Below are 20,939 nucleotides of genomic sequence, written 5' to 3'. Positions count from 1 at the left end.
AGTGTGAGGGAGCTGGATTAATATCGGTAGAGATACAGTCAGTAACAAAGGGTGCTGGGGAGAGGGGTTACTGAGTGACAGTGTGAGGGAGCTGGATTAACATCAGTAGAGATACAGTCAGTAACACAGGGTGCTGGGGAGAGGGGTTACTGAGTGACAGTGTGAGGGAGCTGGATTAACATCAGTAGAGATGCAGTCAGTAACACAGGGTGCTGGGGGAGAGGGGTTACTGAGTGACAGTGTGAGGGAGCTGGATTAACATCAGTAGAGATGCAGTCAGTAACACAGGGTGCTGGGGGAGAGGGGTTACTGAGTGACAGTGTGAGGGAGCTGGATTAACATCAGTAGAGATACAGTCAGTAACACAGGGTGTGGGGGAGAGGGGTTACTGAGTGACAGTGTGAGGGAGCTGGATTAACATCAGTACAGATACAGTCAGTAGCACAGGGTGCTGGGGGAGAGGGGTTACTGAGTGACAGTATGAGGGAGCTGGATTAATATCAGTAGAGATACAGTCAGTAACACAGGGTACTGGGGGAGAGGGGTTACTGAGTGACAGTATGAGGGAGCTGGATTAATATCAGTAGAGGTACAGTCAGTAACACAGGGTACTGGGGGAGAGGGGTTACTGAGTGACAGTGTGAGGGAGCTGGATTAATATCAGTAGAGATACAGTCAGTAACACAGGGTACTGGGGGAGAGGGGTTACTGAGTGACAGTGTGAGGGAGCTAGATTAACTTCATTGAAGATACACTCAGTGATCTTGATCTATTCCCACTTACCGTGCCAGATATGAACGTGGGCTCGATCCTCACCACGATGCAGGACTAGGTATGCATCCCCTGTGAAGAATGTGCCAAATGCGTCTTTGGGCACTGGCACCTGTTTCATCTTCTCGACTCTCCAGATCTGCAGCCCCGGCTGTTCCGCCGACTTCTCCAAAGCGGGATCCATCCCCATGCTGCCAGTGGAAAGGAGAGGACAGTCAGTGAGTGGAGCTCCTGGACACCACACTCTAGGAAGGATATGATTGCAGATGAGATTCAGCGGGATGTTGCCTGGGCTGGAGCATTTCAGCTATGAAGAGAGACTGGATAGTCTCGGGTTGTTTTCCTTCGAACAGAGAAGGCTGAGGGGGGACATGATTAAGGTGTACAAGATTGTGAGGGGCACAGGGCGGCACAGTGGAGCCGCGGTTATCAACGCAGCCTCACTGCTCCAGCGACCCGGGTTCGGTCCTGGGTACTGCCTTTGCGGAGTTTGCAAGTTCTCCCTGTGACCGCGTGGGTTTCCACTGGGTGCTCCGGTTTCCTCCCACAGCCAAAGACTTGCAGGTTGATAGATGAATTGGCCATTGTAAATTGCCCCTGGTGTCGGTAGGAGAATGGTGGATATGTGGTAGGGAATATGGTATTCATGTAGGATTAATATAAATGGGTGGTTGTTGGTTGGCACAGACCCAGTGGGCCGAAGGGCCTGTTTCAATGCTGTATCTCTCTGTGACATTGATAGGAAGAAACTTTTTCCCTTAGTGGAGAGGTCAATAACCAGGGGGCATAGATTTAAGGTAAGGGTCAGGAGGTTTAGAGGGGATTTGAGGAAAAAGATTTTCACCCAGCAGTTGGTTGGAAGATGGAATGCACTGCCTGAGGGTTGGTAGAGGCAGGAACCCTCACAACATTCAAGAAGTATTTGGATGAGCACTTGAAACGCCAGAACATACAAGGCTACGGACCAAGTGCGTTAGATTTGGACGGGTGCTTGATGGTCGGTGCAGGTGCATTGGGCCGAAGGGCCTGTTTCTGTTCTGTAAAACCCTTTCATTCGATGACAGTCCGTGACTGGAGCTTCGCAAACTCTGCACCTTTATGTTTCACCTGATTCCAGCTCCGTAACATCGCCCATCTTCTCCCCTGCCATAGTAAATCTGCTGCTGAAACCCTCATTCATGCCTTTGTCACCTCCAGACATGACTATTCCAAAGCTGGTCTCCCACATTCTGCCCTCCATAAACTGCAACTCATCCTGAACACTGCAACCCATCTTCTAACAGGCAGCAGCGATCCCTGTCCCTTTGATTCCCCACTACCTCCCAATGACAACTGACCTACATTGACTCCAAGTCCAGCAGTGAATCCATTTAAATACAATCATCCTTGTTTTCAGGCCCCTCATGATCTTATCTCTCCCTATCTCTGGAACCTCTTCCAGCCCCTACACTCCTCCCTATCTCTGTAACCTCCTCCAACCCCTACAACCCTCCCAATCTCTGTATCCTCCTCCAGCCCCTACAACCCTCCCAATCTCTGTAACCTCCTCCAGCCCCTACATCCCTCCCTATCGCTGAATCCTCCTGCAGCCCTGACAACCCTCCCAATCTCTGTAACCTCCTCCAGCTGCTACAACCCTCCCAATCTCCATATCCTCCTCCAGCCCCTACAACCCTCCCTATCTCTGTATCCTCCTCCAGCCCCTACAACCCTCCCTATCTCTGTAACCTCCTCCAGCCCCTACAACCCTCCCCATCTCTGTAACCTCCTCCAGCCCCTACAACCCTCCCTATCTCTGTATCCTCCTCCAGCCCCTACAACCCTCCCTATCTCTGTATCCTCCTGCAGTCCCTGCAACCCTCCCGATCTCTGCAACCTCCTCCAGCCCCTACAACCCTCCCAATCTCTGTATCCTCCTCCAGCCCCTACAACCCTCCCAATCTCTGTATCCTCCTGCAGTCCCTGCAACCCTCCCGATCTCTGTAACCTCCTCCAGCCCCTACAACCCTCCCAATCTCTGTATCCTCCTCCAGCCCCTACACTCCTCCCTATCTCTGTAACCTCCTCCAGCCCCTACAACCCTCCCGATCTCTGTAACCTCCTCCAGCCCCTACAACCCTCCCAATCTCTGTATCCTCCTCCAGCCCCTACAACCCTCCCTATCTCTGTAACCTCCTCCAGCCCCTACAACCCTCCCTATCTCTGTAACCTCCTCCAGCCCCTACAACCCTCCCCATCTCTGTATCCTCCTCTAGCCCCTTCAACCCTCCCTATCTCTGTAACCTCCTCCAGCCCCTACAACCCTCCCTATCTCTGTAACCTCCTCCAGCCCCGACAACCCTCCCTATCTCTGTAACCTCCTCCAGCCCCTACAACCCTCCCAATCTCTGTATCCTCCTCCAGCCCCTACAACCCTCCCAATCTCTGTATCCTCCTGCAGTCCCTACAACCCTCCCTATCTCTGTAACCTCCTCCAGCCCCTACAACCCTCCCAATCTCTGTATCCTCCTGCAGTCCCTACAACCCTCCCTATCTCTGTAACCTCCTCCAGCCCCTACAACCCTCCCAATCTCTGTATCCTCCTGCAGTCCCTACAACCCTCCCTATCTCTGTAACCTCCTCCAGCCCCTACAACCCTCCCAATCTCTGTATCCTCCTGCAGTCCCTGCAACCCTCCCAATCTCTGTATCCTCCTCTAGCCCCTTCAACCCTCCCTATCTCTGTAACCTCCTCCAGCCCCTACAACCCTCCCTATCTCTGTAACCTCCTCCAGCCCCGACAACCCTCCCTCTCTCTGTAACCTCCTCCAGCCCCTACAACCCTCCCAATCTCTGTATCCTCCTGCAGTCCCTGCAACCCTCCCTATCTCTGTAACCTCCTGCAGTCCCTACAACCCTCCCTATCTCTGTAACCTCCTCCAGCCCCTACAACCCTCCCAATCTCTGTATCCTCCTGCAGTCCCTACAACCCTCCCTATCTCTGTAACCTCCTCCAGCCCCTACAACCCTCCCAATCTCTGTATCCTCCTGCGGTCCCTACAACTCTCCCTATCTCTGTAACCTCCTCAAGCCCCTACAACCCTCCCAATCTCTGTATCCTCCTGCAGTCCCTACAACCCTCCCTATCTCTGTAACCTCCTCCAGCCCCTACAACCCTCCCAATCTCTGTCACCTCTTCCAGCCCCTACAACCCTCCCAATCTCTGTATCTTCCTGCAGTCCCTGCAACCCTCCCTATCTCTGTAACCTCCTCCAGCCCCTACAACCCTCCCAATCTCTGTAACCTCCTCCAGCCCCTACAACCCTCCCAATCTCTGCATCCTCCTGCAGTCCCTGCAACCCTCCCTATCTCTGTCACCTCCTCCAATTCTGGCCTCTTGACCATCCCCGTGATTTTAATCTCTCCGCCATTGTCGGCCGTGACTTCTGCCGCCTGTGCCCTAAGCTCTGGAATTCCCTCCCTCAACCTCTCCACCCCTCCCCCTCCACCTTTCCAATGCTGCTTCGAACCTATCTCTATCATGAAGCTTTTGGCCATCTGCTCTAATATCTCCTGGTGTGTCTCGGTGTCAAAAGTTGCTCTGTTACACTCCTGTGCAGCACTGTGGGACTGTTTGCTAGGTGAATGAATGGCGCTGTATAAATAGTGGCTGCCGTTGTGATAATGCAGAGTTTTCCGCTTCGGTGACTGTGAGAATTCTTTACCTTTTGTCCCATTTCCAGTAGTTTTTCGCATTCTCCTTTGTCCCGTACATGTGGCTCCCGTTTTAGATCCTTTCAAGGAGAGAAGTACAAACTCAGTCGTCACACAGTGAGGGAGAACAGTAACACCTGCATTCATTCACCAAATTGAAACCCATTCAATTAAAGGAATAATGGCAGCAAGGATAGAAAAATGGCCACGAGACAGAAAGCAGAAATGAGTGCTGAATGCATGTCCCTCAGACTGGAGGGAAGTCTACAGTGACATTCCCCAGCGGTCAATGTTAGGACTGCTGTTGTTTTGATATATATATATATAAATGATCTGAACTTGGGTATACAGGGCTTCATTTCAATGGTTGCTGATGATACAAAACTCAGAAATGTGGTAAATAGTGAGGAGGTTAGTAACACAAGAGCATACGAACATGAGAAATAGGAGCAGGAGTAGGCCATTCAGCCCCTCAATCCTGCCCCACCATTCAATAAGATCATGGCGGATCTGTCCCAGGCCTCAACTCCTCTTTCGGGCCTGCTCCGCCGAACCCATGACTCCCCGAGATTTCAAAAATCTATCTACCTCCTCCTTAAATACATTTAGTGACCTAGCCTCCACAACTCTCTGAGGCAGAGAATTCCAGAGATTCACCACCCTGTGACAGAAGAAATTCCTTCACATCTCAGTTTTCAATGTGTGCCCCCTTATTCTGTAATTATGTCCCCTAGTTCGAGATTCCCCCACTAGTGGAAACTTCTTCTCAACATCTACCCTGTCGAGCCCCCTTAAAATCTTATATGTTTCTATAAGATCACCTCTCATTCTTCTAAACTCCAATGAATAAAGGCCTAACCTGTTTAGCCGTTCTTGATAAGACAACCCCTTCATCCCAGGAATCAGCCTAGTGAACCTTTTCTGAACTTCCTCCAGTGCTAGTATATCCTTCCTTAAATACGGGTACAAAACTGTACGCAGTACTCCAGGTGTGGCCTCACCAACACCCTGTACAGTTGTAACAAGACTTCCCTATTTCTAAACTCTAACCCCCCCCCAGCAATAAAGACCAAAATTCCATTTGCCTTCCAAATTACTTGCTGCACCTGCATGCTAACTTTTTGTGTTTCATGCACAAGAACACCCAGATCCCTCTGTGCTGCAGCATTTTGTAGTCTTAGTTTTAGTTTAGAGATACAGCACTGAAACAGGCCCTTCGGCCCACCGAGTCTGTGCCGACCATCAACCACCCGTTTTATACTAATCCTACACTAATTCCACATTACTACCACATCCCCACCTGTCCTTATATTTCCCTACCACCTACCTATACTAGGGGCAATTTATAAAGGCCAATTAACCTATCAACCTGCAAGTCTTTGGCATGTGGGAGGAAACCGGAGCACCCGGAGGAAACCCACGCAGACACAGGGAGAACTTGCAAACACCACACAGGCAGTACCCAGAATTGAACCCGGGTCGCTGGAGCTGTGAGGCTGCGATGCTAACCACTGCGCCACTGTGCCGCCCACATAGTGTCCATCTAAATAATAATCAGCCTTTTTATTCCTCCTACCAAAGTGGATGACCTCACACTTTCCCACATTGAACACCATGTGCCAAGTTTCTGCCCGGACTGGAGGGAGGCCGCTGATAATTCATGGGTTCCACAGTCAGCTAGGGTAGCCTCACAATGGATTCAGTCCATCAATACTGGGTATGTTCAGTTCACAGAGTGTTACACTATGTTACACTGAGTTAAACACACAGAAACAGGCCATTCAGCCCATCAGCTCCACGCTGATATTGCTGCTCCACACGAGCAGCCTCCTCCCACCCCCTCTTCATCGCACCCCCCCCCATCACCATCTCCTTCTATTCCTCCCTCCTTCATGTGTTTACCCAGCTTCCCCTTAAATCCATCGACACTATTCACCTCAACCACTCCCTGTGGTAGCGAGTTCCACATTCTCACCACTCTCCGGGAAAAGAGGTTTCTTCTGAGTTGCCCAATGGATTTATGACTATCTTACATTTACCTCTGGTCTCGCCGACAAGTGAAAATGTGTTCTCTAAATCTACACCATCAAACCCTTTACAGTCTTAAAAACCCCCGTCAAAGTCACGCCTCAGCCTTCTCTTCTGTTCCCTGGATGGGTGCAGCTCCAACAACACTCAAGAAGCTCGACACCATCCAGGACAAAGCAGCCCCCTTGATTGGCACCCCATCGACAAACATTCACTCCCTCCACCACTGACGCACAGTAGCAGCAGTGTGCACCATCTACAAGATGCACTGCAGCAACTCACCAAGGCTCCTTAGACAGTACCTTCCAAACCCGCAACCTCTACCAACTAGAAGGACAAGGGCAGCAAATACATGGGAATACCACCACCTGCAAGTTCCCCTCCAAGTCACACACCATCCTGACTTGGAACTATATCGCCGTTCCTTCACTGTCGGGGCAAAATCCTGGAACTCCCTTCCGAACAGCACTGTGGGTATACCTACCCCAAAAGGACTGCAGTGGTTCAAGAAGGCAGCTCACCACCACCTTCTCAAGGGCAATTAGGGATGGGCAATAAAAGTTGGCCTGCCCAGCAACACCCACATCCTAAGAATGAATTTTAAAAAAAGATGCCCAGCCTATTCAATCTTTCCTGAAATATATAAATTCCCAGTTCTGATATCAATCAAGTAAATCTTTTTTGAACTTTCTCCAGTGTCTCTATATCTTTTCTATCAGATCGAAACCGGAACTGTGCACAGTAACTCCCAGTGTGATATGAAGACCAGAACTGTGCACAGTAACTCCCAGTGTGATATGAAGACCAGAACTGTGCACAGTAACTCCCAGTGTGATATGAAGACCAGAACTGTGCACAGTAACTCCCAGTGTGATATGAAGACCAGAACTGTGCACAGTAACTCCCAGTGTGATATGAAGACCAGAACTGTGCACAGTAACTCCCAGTGTGATATGGAGACCAGAACTGTACACAGTAACTCCCAGTGTGACATGGAGACTAGAACTGTGCACAGTAACTCCCAGTGCGATATGGAGACTAGAAATGTGCACAGTAACTCCCAGTGCGATATGAAGACCAGAACTGTGCACAGTAACTCCCAGTGTGATATGGAGACCAGAACTGTGCACAGTAATTCCCAGTGTGATATGGAGACCAGAACTGTACACAGTAACTCCCAGTGTGATATGGAGACCAGAACTGTGCACAGTAACTCCCAGTGTGATATGAAGACCAGAACTGTGCACAGTAACTCCCAGTGTGATATGAAGACCAGAACCGTGCACAGTAACTCCCAGTGTGATATGGAGACCAGAACTGTACACAGTAACTCCCAGTGTGATATGGAGACTAGAACTGTGCACAGTAACTCCCAGTGCGATATGGAGACTAGAAATGTGCACAGTAACTCCCAGTGCGATATGAAGACCAGAACTGTGCACAGTAACTCCCAGTGTGATATGGAGACCAGAACTGTGCACAGTAATTCCCAGTGTGATATGGAGACCAGAACTGTACACAGTAACTCCCAGTGTGATATGGAGACCAGAACTGTGCACAGTAACTCCCAGTGTGATATGGAGACCAGAACTGTACACAGTAACTCCCAGTGTGATATGGAGACCAGAACTGTGCACAGTAACTCCCAGTGTGATATGAAGACCAGAACTGTGCACAGTAACTCCCAGTGTGATATGAAGACCAGAACTGTGCACAGTAACTCCCAGTGTGATATGGAGACCAGAACTGTACACAGTAACTCCCAGTGTGATATGGAGACCAGAACTGTGCACAGTAACTCCCAGTATGATATGGAGACCAGAACTGTGCACAGTAACTCCCAGTGTGATATGGAGACCAGAACTGTGCACAGTAACTCCCAGTGTGATATGGAGACCAGAACTGTACACAGTAACTCCCAGTGTGATATGGAGACCAGAACTGTGCACAGTAACTCCCAGTGTGATATGAAGACCAGAACTGTGCACAGTAACTCCCAGTGTGATATGAAGACCAGAACTGTGCACAGTAACTCCCAGTGTGATATGGAGACCAGAACTGTACACAGTAACTCCCAGTGTGATATGGAGACTAGAACTGTGCACAGTAACTCCCAGTGCGATATGGAGACTAGAAATGTGCACAGTAACTCCCAGTGCGATATGAAGACCAGAACTGTGCACAGTAACTCCCAGTGTGATATGGAGACCAGAACTGTGCACAGTAATTCCCAGTGTGATATGGAGACCAGAACTGTACACAGTAACTCCCAGTGTGATATGGAGACCAGAACTGTGCACAGTAACTCCCAGTGTGATATGGAGACCAGAACTGTGCACAGTAACTCCCAGTGTGATATGGAGACCAGAACTGTGCACAGTAACTCCCAGTGTGATATGGAGACCAGAACTGTACACAGTAACTCCCAGTGTGATATGGAGACCAGAACTGTGCACAGTAACTCCCAGTGTGATATGAAGACCAGAACTGTGCACAGTAACTCCCAGTGTGATATGGAGACCAGAACTGTGCACAGTAACTCCCAGTGTGATATGAAGACCAGAACTGTGCACAGTAACTCCCAGTGCGATATGGAGACTAGAACTATGCACAGTAACTCCCAGTGTGATATGGAGACCAGAACTGTGCACAGTAACTCCCAGTGTGATATGGAGACCAGAACTGTACACAGTAACTCCCAGTGTGATATGGAGACCAGAACTGTACACAGTAACTCCCAGTGTGATATGGAGACTAGAACTGTGCACAGTAACTCCCAGTGTGATATGGAGACTAGAACTGTGCACAGTAACTCCCAGTGTGATATGAAGACCAGAACTGTGCACAGTAACTCCCAGTGTGATATGGAGACCAGAACTGTGCACAGTAATTCCCAGTGTGATATGGAGACCAGAACTGTACACAGTAACTCCCAGTGTGATATGGAGACCAGAACTGTGCACAGTAACTCCCAGTGTGATATGGAGACCAGAACTGTACACAGTAACTCCCAGTGTGATATGGAGACCAGAACTGTGCACAGTAACTCCCAGTGTGATATGGAGACCAGAACTGTGCACAGTAACTCCCAATGTGATATGGAGACCAGAACTGTGCACAGTAACTCCACATTTAAGAAAGGATATACTTGCACTGGAGGCAGTGCAGTGAAGATTTATTAAATTGGTCTCTGGGATGAGGGGGTTGTCCTATGATGAGAGGCTGAGTAAATTGGGCCTATATTCTCTGGAGTTTAGAAGAATGAGAGGTGATCTAATTGAGACAGACAGGATTCTGAAAGGGCTGGATAGGGTAGAAGCTGAGAGATTGTTCCCACTGGTCAGGGAATGTAGAACACGGGGACACAGTCTCAGGATAAAGGGGCCAATCATTCAGGACTGAGATGAGGAGAAATTAATTCACTCAAAGGATTGTGAATCTTTGGAATTCTCTACCCCAGCGGGTTGTGGATGCTCCATCGCTGAATACATTTAAGGCTGGGATAGATAGATATTTTGGTCTCACAGGGAATCAAGGGATTTGGGGAGTGGGCATGAAAGTGGAGTTGAAGCCCAAGATCAGCCGTGATTGTATTGAATGGTGGAACAGGCTCGATGGGCCGAATGGTCTACTTCTGCCCCTATTTCTTGTGTTCTCTGTTGAGTTTTGATTTACCGAAGCTCAGTATTGGGGCTGCGAGAGTTTAATCGGGTTGCTCACATCACCAAAAGCAGCTCCTTCCTTGTGCCCGGTTGCCAGTGTCAGTGCAAACCAGGCTATTCCTTCCCGCCCCCCCGTGTCCCATCACAACCCTGAGCTGCATTTCCAACCTGCCACCCTGTTCCAGGCCCTGCCTGCTTCAATCTCTACTGTACTCTCCAGTGAAAACTCTTTCAGGGCCTGTCACGGCCCCCAGGGGGGGCCCAAGGAAGCCTTCTTCCAAGTGTTGTAATGCAGGGAAGCACTGCAGCCAGTGTGTGCACAGCAAGATCCCACAAATGGCGAGGTGATAGTGACCAGACAATCTGCTCTTTGGCTTTGCAATAAGAGTGAAATATTGACCCCCGAGGACACTGGATTCAAAATGATATATTTTAACCTGTATTTAGTCCGACATTCCCATTACCGTGAGGGTGGCTGAGTCTTTTCAAACTCTCACAAGCAGAAGATTCACTCACATTTATAATCAAGATGAATGTCTAATTCTCACTGGAAGAATACAGCGAAGAGAGGCAGGAAGTTAACAGATTCCTTCAGTTCACAAGTAATGCAGAGTGGGTGAAACAGGAAATAAAGTCTCAAAAGTAGCTCAGAAACAAACCGCAACAGCACGAACACCTCTCTCTCTCTCTCTCTCTGCACCGCTCTCACACTCTGTCTCTGTCTCTCTCTCTCTCTCTCTCCCTGTCTTGCTCCCTCCACTTCTCTCTGTCTCTGTCTCCATTCTCTCTGCCTCTGCCTCTCTCTGCGGCTCACTCTCTCAATCTGCCACTCTCTTTCTCTGCCTCTGATTCTCACTCTCTTTTCCTCTCTCTCTCTCTCTCTCCTCTCTCTTCGTCTCTCTCTTCCCCTTCTCTCCCCTTTGACTCTCGCTCTGTTTCTCTCTCCCTCTCCTCTCTCTCTGTCTCTCAATTTGTCTTTCACTCTGTCTCACCTCGGCCTCTCTATCTCTGTCTCTGTCTTGCCCTCTCGCTCCTCTCCCTGTCTTTCTCTCTCTCTCTCTCTCTCTCTCTCTCCCTGTCTGTCTTTCCCTCTCTCTCACCTCTCTCTCTGTCTTTCCCTCTCTGTCTCTCTTTCTATCTCTCTCTCTGTCCTTTCTCTCTTTGTCTTTCTCTCCCTCGCCCCTCTGTCTGTCTGTCTCTCTCTCTGTCTTTCCCTCTCTCCCACCTCTCTCTTTCTGTCTCTTTCTCTGTCTGTCTCTCCCTATCTCTCTCACTGTCTCTGTCTTTCCCTCCCTCTCCCCTCTCTGTCTGCCTCTGTCTTACTCGCTCTGCCTTTCCCCCAGCCTAACTGCACCTACCGCGTCCTTCCTGTTGAAGAATGTGCTCTTTCTCTGACCAAGTCTTCCATTTCCTGTAACACTGCACTGGGCAGCATTCACCAGGTTCACAACAGAGAACCTTTGAGGGTTTAATTCAGCCTCAATGTCTAATGAACTGGCAGATGAAGAAAGTGTGAACGGCCACCCACGGTTTGCCCAGGAGCCAAACACGTGTCACTTTGCAAGAAATCGTGCGATCTTACAAAGACTGTGGTCACAAGACTTCAGACCACTGGTATCTGGAAATAGAGATACAGCCATTGATGTGGTTTTAAATATAGAAACTTAGCCATATTTACACGAAGAAAATGCAGACCACGTATTCACACCATCAGTAAGACAGCCGATTACAATCTCTGCAACATCGCCCGCCTTCACCCCGATCTCAGCTCGTCTGCTGCTGAAACCCTCATTCATGCCTTCGTTACCTTTAGGCTTGACTATTCCATCACGCTCCGGGCTGCTCCCCCACATTCTACTCTCCGTAAACTTCAGGTCGTCCAAAACTCTGCTGCCCGTGTCCTAACTCGCACCGGGTCCCATTCCCTTATCAGCCCCTGTGCTCACTGACCGACACTGGCTCCCAGTTAAACAACAAAAAGAAAAGGAGGGCTTGCATTGATACAGCGTTTTGCAAGACCACCAAATGTCTCCCTTTAAGACAATGAGGTCCTTTTGAATGAAGTGTAGTCACTGTTGAAATGCAGGAAAAGCAACAGACAAATTGCGCACAGCAAGATCCCGCAAACCACCAATGCGATAATGACCGGGTAATCTGTTTCTGTGAGGCGGATTGAAGGATAAATATTAACCAGGACACCAACCCTGTCCTTTTGCGAAACAATGTCGAGGGATCCTTTTACAGCCACCAGAGAAGGCAGATGGGGACCACGTTTAATGCCACAGGTGAAGGACAGAACGTGCGACAGTGCAGCACTCCCTCAGTACTGACCGTCTGATACTGCAGCACTCCCTCAGTACTGACCGTCTGATACTGCAGCACTACCTCAGTATTGACCCTCCGACAGTGCAGTACTCCCTCAGTACTGACCTTCCAACAGTGCAGCACCCCCTCAGTACTGACCCTCCGATAGTGCAGCACTCCCTCAGTACTGACCTTCCAACAGTGCAGCACCCCCTCAGTACTGACCCTCCGACAGTGCAGCACTCCCTCAGTACTGACCCTCCGATAGTGCAGCACTCCCTCAGTACTGATCTTCCGACAGTGCAGCACCCACTTAGTATTGACTTTCCGACAGTGCAGCACTCCCTCAGTACTGACCCTCTGACAGTGCAGCACTCCCTCAGTACTGACCCTCCGATAGTGCAGCGCTCCCTCAGTACTGACCCTCCGACAGTGCAGCACTCCCTCAGTACTGACCCTCCGATAGTGCAGCGCTCCCTCAGTACTGACCCTCCGACAGTGCAGCACTCCCTCAGTACTGACCCTCCGATAGTGCAGCGCTCCCTCAGTACTGACCCTCCGATAGTGCAGCACTCCCTCAGTACTGACCCTCCGATAGTGCAGCACTCCCTCAGTTCTGCATGAGAGTGTCAGCCTTGATTTTTGTGCTGAAGCCCGGAATGGGACTTGAACCCAGAACCTCGGGACTCAGAGGCAAGAGTGTTAACAGCTGAACTTCCAAAATCAACATCCTGCTCTTCAAATCCCTCCAGCCCTACAACCCTCCGCATCTCTATAACTTCCTGCAGCCCCTACAAGCTTCCCAATCTCTCTAACCCCCTCGAGGCCCTACATCCCTCCGTATCTCTGTAACCTCCTCCAGTCCCTACAACCCTCCCTATCTCTGTAACCTCCTCCAGTCCCTACAACCCTCCCTATCTCTGTAACCTCCTCCAGTCCCTACAACCCTCCCTATCTCTGTAACCTCCTCCAGTCCCTACAACCCTCCCTATCTCTGTAACCTCCTCCAGTCCCTACAACCCTCCCTATCTCTGTAACCTCCTCCAGTCCCGACAACCCTCCCTATCTCTGTAACCTCCTCTAGTCCCTACAACCCTCCCTATATCTGTAACCTCCTCCAGTCCCTGCAACCCTCCCTATCTCTGTAACCTCCTCCAGCACCTACAACCCTCCCTATCTCTGTAAACTCCTCCAGCTCCGACAACCCTCCCTATCTCTGTAACCTCCTCCAGTCCCTACAACCCTCCCTATATCTGTAACCTCCTCCAGTCCCTACAACCCTCCCTATCTCTGCCACCTCCTCCAGTCCCTGCAACCCTCCCTATCTCTGTAACCTCCTCCAGCACCTACAACCCTCCCTATCTCTGTAAACTCCTCCAGCTCCGACAACCCTCCCTATCTCTGTAACATCCTCCAGTCCCTACAACCCTCCCTATCTCTGTAACCTCCTCCAGTCCCTGCAACCCTCCCTATCTCTGTAACCTCCTCCAGTCCCTACAACCCTCCCTATCTCTGTAACCTCCTCCAGTCCCTACAACCCTCCCTATCTCTGTAACCCCCTCGAGCCCCGACATCCCTCCGTATCTCTGTAACCTCCTCCAGTCCCTACAACCCTCCCTATCTCTGTAACCTCCTCCAGTCCCTACAACCCTCCCTATCTCTGTAACCTCCTCCAGTCCCTGCAACCCTCCCTATCTCTGTAACCTCCTCCAGTCCCTACAACCCTCCCTATATCTGTAACCTCCTCCAGTCCCTACAACCCTCCCTATCTCTGCCACCTCCTCCAGTCCCTACAACCCTCCCTATCTCTGTAAACTCCTCCAGCTCCGACAACCCTCCCTATCTCTGTAACCTCCTCCAGCACCTACAACCCTCCTTATCTCTGTAATCTCCTCTAGCCCCGACAAGCAACCTTCTCTCTGTAAACTCCTCCAGCCTCTACAATGCTCCCGATCTCTGTAACCTCCTCCAGCCCCAACAACCCTCCTATCTCTGTAACCTCATCCAGTCCCTAAAACACTCCCTATCTCTGTAACCTCCTCCAGCCCCTACAATCCACCTGATCTCTGTAAACTCCGCCAGCCCGACAACCCTCCCTATCTCTGTAAACTCTGCCAGCCCGACCATCCTCCCTATCTCTGCAACCTCTTCCAGCCCCTACAATCCACCTGATCTCTGCAACCTCCGCCAGCCCGACAACCCTCCCTATCTCTGTAAACTCTGCCAGCCCTACCATCCTCCCTATCTCTGCAACCTCTTCCAGCCCCTGCAACCTTCACTATCTCTGTAACTGCTTCCAGCCCCTACAACCCTCCTTATCACTTTAAACTCCTCCAATTCTGGCCTCTTGACCATACTCTGCTTTCCATCGCTCCTCCACTGCGGGCCCTGCCTTCAGCTGCCTGGGGCCCTAAGCTCTGGAATTCCCTCCCGAAACCTCTCCACCTCTCTCTCTCTCTCTCTCTCTCTCTCCTTCATTAAGATGCTCTTTAAAAAGCTCCCTTTTTGACAAAGCTTTTGTTCGCCTGTCCCAGTATCTCCTGATGTGCCTCGGGGACAGATTTTCTTAATCGCTCCTGTCAAGCACCTTGGGATGTTTCACTGTGTTAAAGTTGCTATCAACATTCATGTTGTTGTTGTATCTGATAATACTTCACAATTAGAATAATCCAGAAGAGGACAGATTAAAAACAGGGGCTGAAACGCATTGTCCACACAAAGCTATTCACTGAGTTTGACGATGCAAATATGTCAATGCTTCAAACATGTGAAGAATAAACCTCACTTCCAGTACTGAGGGAGTGCTGCACTGTCAGAGGGTCAGTACTGAGGGAGTGCTGCACTGTCAGAGGGTCAGTACTGAGAGAGAGCTGCACTGTCGGAGAGTCAGTACTGAGGGAGAGCTGCACTGTCGGACGGTCTGTACTGAGGGAGTGCTGCACTGTCAGAGGGTCAGTACTGAGGGAGTGCTGCACTGTCGGAGGGTCAGTACTGAGGGAGTGCTGCACTGTCGGACGGTCTGTATTGAGGGAGTGCTGCACTGTCAGAGGGTCAGTACTGAGAGAGTGCTGCACTGTCGGAGGGTCAGTACTGAGGGAGTGCTGCACTGTCAGAGGGTCAGTACTGAGGGAGTGCTGCACTGTCAGAGGGTCAGTACTGAGAGAGAGCTGCACTGTCGGAGGGTCAGTAAGGAGGGAGTGCTGCACTGTCAGAGGGTCAGTACGGAGGGAGTGCTGCACTGTCAGAGGGTCAGTACTGAGAGAGAGCTGCACTGTCGGAGGGTCAGTAAGGAGGGAGTGCTGCACTGTCAGAGGGTCAGTACTGAGAGAGAGCTGCACTGTCGGAGGGTCAGTAAGGAGGGAGTGCTGCACTGTCAGAGGGTCAGTACTGAGAGAGAGCTGCACTGTCAGACGGTCAGTACTGAGGGAGTGCTGCACTGTCGGAGGGTCAGTACTGAGGGAGTGCTGCACTGTCGGAGGGTCAGTACTGAGAGAGTGCTGCACTGTCAGAGGGTCAGGACTGAGGGAGTGCTGCACTGTCAGAGGGTCAGTACTGAGGGAGTGCTGCACTGTCAGAGGGTCGGTACTGAGAGAGTGCTGCACTGTCAGAGGGTCAGTACTGAGGGAGTGCTGCACTGTCGGAGGGTCAGGACTGAGAGAGAGCTGCACTGTCGGAGGGTCAGTAAGGAGGGAGTGCTGCACTGTCGGAGGGTCAGTACTGAGGGAGTGCTGCACTGTCGGAGGGTCAGTACTGAGGGAGTGCTGCACTGTCGGAGGGTCAGTACTGAGAGAGTGCTGCACTGTCAGAGGGTCAGGACTGAGGGAGTGCTGCACTGTCAGAGGGTCAGTACTGAGGGAGTGCTGCACTGTCAGAGGGTCAGTACTGAGAGAGTGCTGCACTGTCAGAGGGTCAGTACTGAGGGAGTGCTGCACTGTCGGAGGGTCAGTACTGAGAGAGAGCTGCACTGTCGGAGGGTCAGTAAGGAGGGAGTGCTGCACTGTCAGAGGGTCAGTACGGAGGGAGTGCTGCACTGTCAGAGGGTCAGTACTGAGAGAGAGCTGCACTGTCAGAGGGTCAGTACTGAGGGAGTGCTGCACTGTCGGAGGGTCAGTACTGAGGGAGTGCTGCACTGTCGGAGGGTCAGTACTGAGAGAGTGCTGCACTGTCAGAGGGTCAGGACTGAGGGAGCACTGCACTGTCAGAGGGTCAGTACTGAGGGAGTGCTGCACTGTCAGAGGGTCAGTACTGAGAGAGTGCTGCACTGTCAGAGGGTCAGTACTGAGGGAGTGCTGCACTGTCGGAGGGTCAGTACTGAGAGAGAGCTGCACTGTCGGAGGGTCAGTAAGGAGGGAGTGCTGCACTGTCAGAGGGTCAGTACGGAGGGAGTGCTGCACTGTCAGAGGGTCAGTACTGAGAGAGAGCTGCACTGTCGGAGGGTCAGTAAGGAGGGAGTGCTGCACTGTCAGAGGGTCAGTACTGAGAGAGAGCTGCACTGTCAGAGGGTCAGTACTGAGAGAGAGCTGCACTGTCAGAGGGTCAGTACTGAGGGAGTGCTGCACTGTCAGAGGGTCAGTACTGAGGGAGTGCTGCACAGTCGGAGGGTCAGTACGGAGGGAGTGCTGCACTGTCGGAGGGTCAGTCCTGAGGGAGTGTTGCACTGTCGGAGGGTCAGTCCTGAGGGAGCAGTGCACTGTCGGAGGTTCAGTACTGAGTGAGTGCTGCACTATCGGAGGGGCAGTACTGAGGGAGTGCTGCACTGTCAGAGAGTCAGTACTGAGGGAGTGCTGCACTGTCAGAGGGTCAGTACTGAGGGAGTGCTGCACTATCGGAGGGGCAGTACTGAGGGAGTGCTGCACTGTCAGAGGGTCAGTACTGAGGGAGTGCTGCACTGTCAGAAGGTCAGTACTGAGGGAGTGCTGCACTGTCAGAGGGTCAGTACTGAGGGAGTGCTGCACTGTCAGAGGGTCAGTACTGAGGGAGTGCTGCACTATCGGAGGGGCAGTACTGAGGGAGTGCTGCACTGTCAGAGGGTCAGTACTGAGGGAGTGCTGCACTGTCAGAGGGTCAGTACTGAGGGAGTGCTGCACTATCGGAGGGGCAGTACTGAGGGAGCGCTGCAATGTTGGATGTGCTGTATTTCAGATGAGACTTTCATCACAATCTCTATCTGCCCTCTCCCATGTATGTAAAGGATCCCATGGCCAGATTTGGAAGCAGAGGAGGGGGCAGTTCTCCCCCGTGTCCTGTGGCCACTGTCTGTTGCTCAAGCACCATCGCTAAAAAAAAAATCTGCCATCTCCGTTACACAAGGAGTGAGCTCAAGGTGTTGTGTAATAATTCTCTTCATCTGACACTGAGTCACAGGCAGGAGCAGAATGATGTGAGCAATTGTCTCAGTGTGTGGTCACTATCCCACGACAGCCATCCTCGAACCCGCACCGTGGGCAAAATTCACACCCCTTTTTTGTCTTCCCATTACTGCGTTCCGTTCTTGGCGCTGACCCCCAAGGAATATTTATCAGCCGAAGAGAGGGGACAGTGCAGATTGACTAGAATGATACCAGGGGTTAAAGGGTTAAATAGTGTCTCTCTATCGACCCTAATATCTCTGGTGGTGGGGCGGGGCCGAGTCCAGAACAAGGGGGCAAAGCCTGAACATTAGAACCAAACCATTCAGCGGCGATTTCAGTTTAACAGGATGATTGACCAGAATGATCCCAGGGACGAGGGAGTTCAGTTAATGTGGGGAGACTGGAGACGCTGGGATTGTTCTCCTTAGAGCAGAGAAGGTTAAGAGGAGACTTAATTGAGGCGTTCAAAATCAGGAAGGGTTTTGATGGAGTAAATAAGGAGAAACTGTTTCCAGTGACAGGAGGGTCGGTAAGCAGAGGGACACAGATATAAGATAATTGGGAAAAAGCCAGAGAGGGTGTGAATTTTGCCCACGGTGCGGGTTCGAGGATGGCTGTCGTGGGATAGTGACCACACACTGAGACAATTGCTCACATTCTGCTCCTGCCTGTGACTCAGTGTCAGATGAAGAGAATTATTGCACAACACCTTGAGCTCACTCCTTGTGTAACAGAGATGGCAGATTTTTTTTTTAGCGATGGTGCTTGAGCAACAGACAGTGGCCACAGGACACGGGGGAGAACTGCCCCCTCCTCTACTTCCAAATCTGGCCATGGGATCCTTTACATACATGGGAGAGGGCTGACAGAGACTGTGCTTAAGGTCTCATCTGAAATACAGCACATCCAACATTGCAGCACTCCCTCAGTACTGCCCCTCTGACAGTGCAGCACTCCCTCAGTACTGACCCTCCGACAGTGCAGCACTCCCTCAGTACTGACCCTCTCACAGTGCAGCACTCCCTCAGTACTGACCTTCCAACAGTGCAGCACTCCCTCAGTCCTGACCCTCCGACAGTGCAGCACTCCCTCAGTACTGACCCTCCGACAGTACAGCACTCCCTCAGTACTGCCCCTCCAACATTGCAGCACTCCCTCAGTACTGCCCCTCTGACAGTGCAGCATTCCCTCAGTACTGACCTTCCGACAGTGCAGCACTCCCTCAGTACTGCCCCTCTGACAGTGCAGCACTCCCTCAGTACTGACTCTCCGACAGTGCAGCACTCCCTCAGTACTGACTCTCCGACAGTGCAGCACTCCCTCAGTACTGACCTTCCGACGGTGCAGCACTCCCTCAGTACTGCCCCTCTGACAGTGCAGCACTCCCTCAATACTGACCCTCCGACAGTGCAGCACTCCCTCAGTACTGACTCTCTGACAGTGCAGCACTCCCTCAGTACTGACTCTCCGACAGTGCAGCACTCCCTCAGTACTGACCCTCTGACAGTGCAGCACTCCCTCTGTACTGACCTTCCAACAGTGCAGCACTCCCTCAGTACTGACGCTCTGACAGTGCAGCACTCCCTCAGTACTGACGCTCCGACAGTGCAGCACTCCCTCAGTACTGACCCTCCGACAGTGCAGCACTCCCTCAGTCCTGACCCTCCGACAGTGCAGCACTCCCTCAGTACTGACCCTCTGACAGTGCAGCACTCCCTCAGTACTGACCCTCTGACAGTGCAGCACTCCCTCAGTACTGGAAGTGAGGTTTATTCTTCACATGTTTGAAGCATTGACATATTTACATCGTCAAACTCAGTGAATAGCTTTGTGTGGACAATGCGTTTCAGCCCCTGTTTTTAATCTGTCCTCTTCTGGATTATTCTAATTGTGAAGTATTATCAGATACAACAACAACATGAATGTTGATAGCGACTTTAACACAGTGAAACATCCCAAGGTGCTTGACAGGAGCGATTAAGAAAATCTGTCCCCGAGGCACATCAGGAGATACTGGGACAGGCGAACAAAAGCTTTGCCAAAAAGGGAGCTTTTTAAAGAGCATCTTAATGAAGGAGAGAGAGAGAGAGAGAGAGGCGGAGAGAGAGAGAGAGGTGGAGAGGTTTCGGGAGGGAATTCCAGAGCTTCGGGCCCCAGGCAGCTGAAGGCAGGGCCCCCAGTGGAGGAGCGATGGAAAGCAGAGGAGTGGCATGGGCCAGCAATGGAGGGGTATGGATATCTCTGAGGGTGGTCGGGCTGGAGGAGGTTACAGAGATAGCCAGGGGTGCAGGGGCTGGAGGAGGTTACAGAGATAGGGAGGGGAGAGGCCGTGGACGTGTTTGAAAATAAGGATGAGAATTTTAAACTCGCAGCTTGCTGTCCCTTGAGGCAGTGTTGGTCAGCTTGTTCGGTCGATGATGTTTACACATCTTGCATTACATGGATTGGAACTGGGTGAACCCCTTGGAGCAGAACGCCTGGAGCTCAGGAATACATGACGGATGTACCCCCATTGTACAGAGAGTAACAGTCAGGATTAATCGTGTCAAATTGCAAGCCTTTGCTTTCTATCTGAAATATTATATCGAGTTAAATCGATTCCCCTCTGTCCTTTCCCCGTAACTCTGCAAATCTCTCCCCTTAAAGTATTTCTCCAATTCCCCTTTTTGAAACGTCCTCTTGAATCTGCTTCCACCGTCCTTTCAGGGCAGCACATTCCAGATCCCAACAACTCACTGTGTAAAAACATTTCTCCTCATCTCCCCCTCTGGTCCCTCTGTCGATTGTCTTAAATCTGTGTCCCTCTGGTTACCGACCCTCCTGCCACTGGAAACAGTTTCTCCTTATTTACTCCATCAAAACCCTTCCTGATTCTGAACGCCTCGATTAAATCTCCTCTTAACCTTCTCCGCTCTAAGGAGAACAATCCCAGCTTCTCCAGTCTCTCCACATTAACTGAACTCTCTCATCCCTGGGACCATTCAGGTCAATCTCCTCTGCTCCCTCTCCGAGGCCTCGACATCCTCTGTAAAGTGTGGTGCCCAGAATTGGACGCAATACGACAGCTAGGGTGTAACCGGTATTTTTATAAAGGGTTTAGCGTAACTTCCTTGCTTTGTACACTGTTCATC

General features: G+C 51.1%; 1 protein-coding gene across 4 annotated transcripts in view; it reads right to left on the bottom strand.

The window, feature by feature from the left end:
• The window catches only part of LOC137385097 (macrophage-capping protein-like), a 69,731-nt gene that overhangs the window by 46,681 nt on the left and 2,111 nt on the right, over positions 1–20,939 (bottom strand). For 2 of the 4 annotated variants that reach the window (XM_068059859.1, XM_068059862.1), the window contains exons 2-3: positions 4,475–4,543; positions 784–962 (exon numbers count right to left, since the gene is read on the bottom strand). In XM_068059859.1, coding sequence (XP_067915960.1) covers positions 784–962; positions 4,475–4,524 — 229 coding nt within the window. In that variant the 5' untranslated portion in view covers positions 4,525–4,543. Of the gene's footprint in view, positions 1–783; positions 963–4,474; positions 4,544–10,669; positions 10,766–11,511; positions 11,614–20,939 lie in introns of those variants that run through there. The other 2 variants (XM_068059861.1, XM_068059860.1) reach the window with 2 other exon arrangements.

Source organism: Heterodontus francisci, chromosome 28 (genome assembly GCF_036365525.1).
Source record: "Heterodontus francisci isolate sHetFra1 chromosome 28, sHetFra1.hap1, whole genome shotgun sequence".
Classification (NCBI taxonomy): domain Eukaryota; kingdom Metazoa; phylum Chordata; class Chondrichthyes; order Heterodontiformes; family Heterodontidae; genus Heterodontus; species Heterodontus francisci.
The sequence above is the reverse complement of the archived record's forward strand: the minus strand, read 5'-3'. Positions and strand labels throughout refer to the sequence as shown.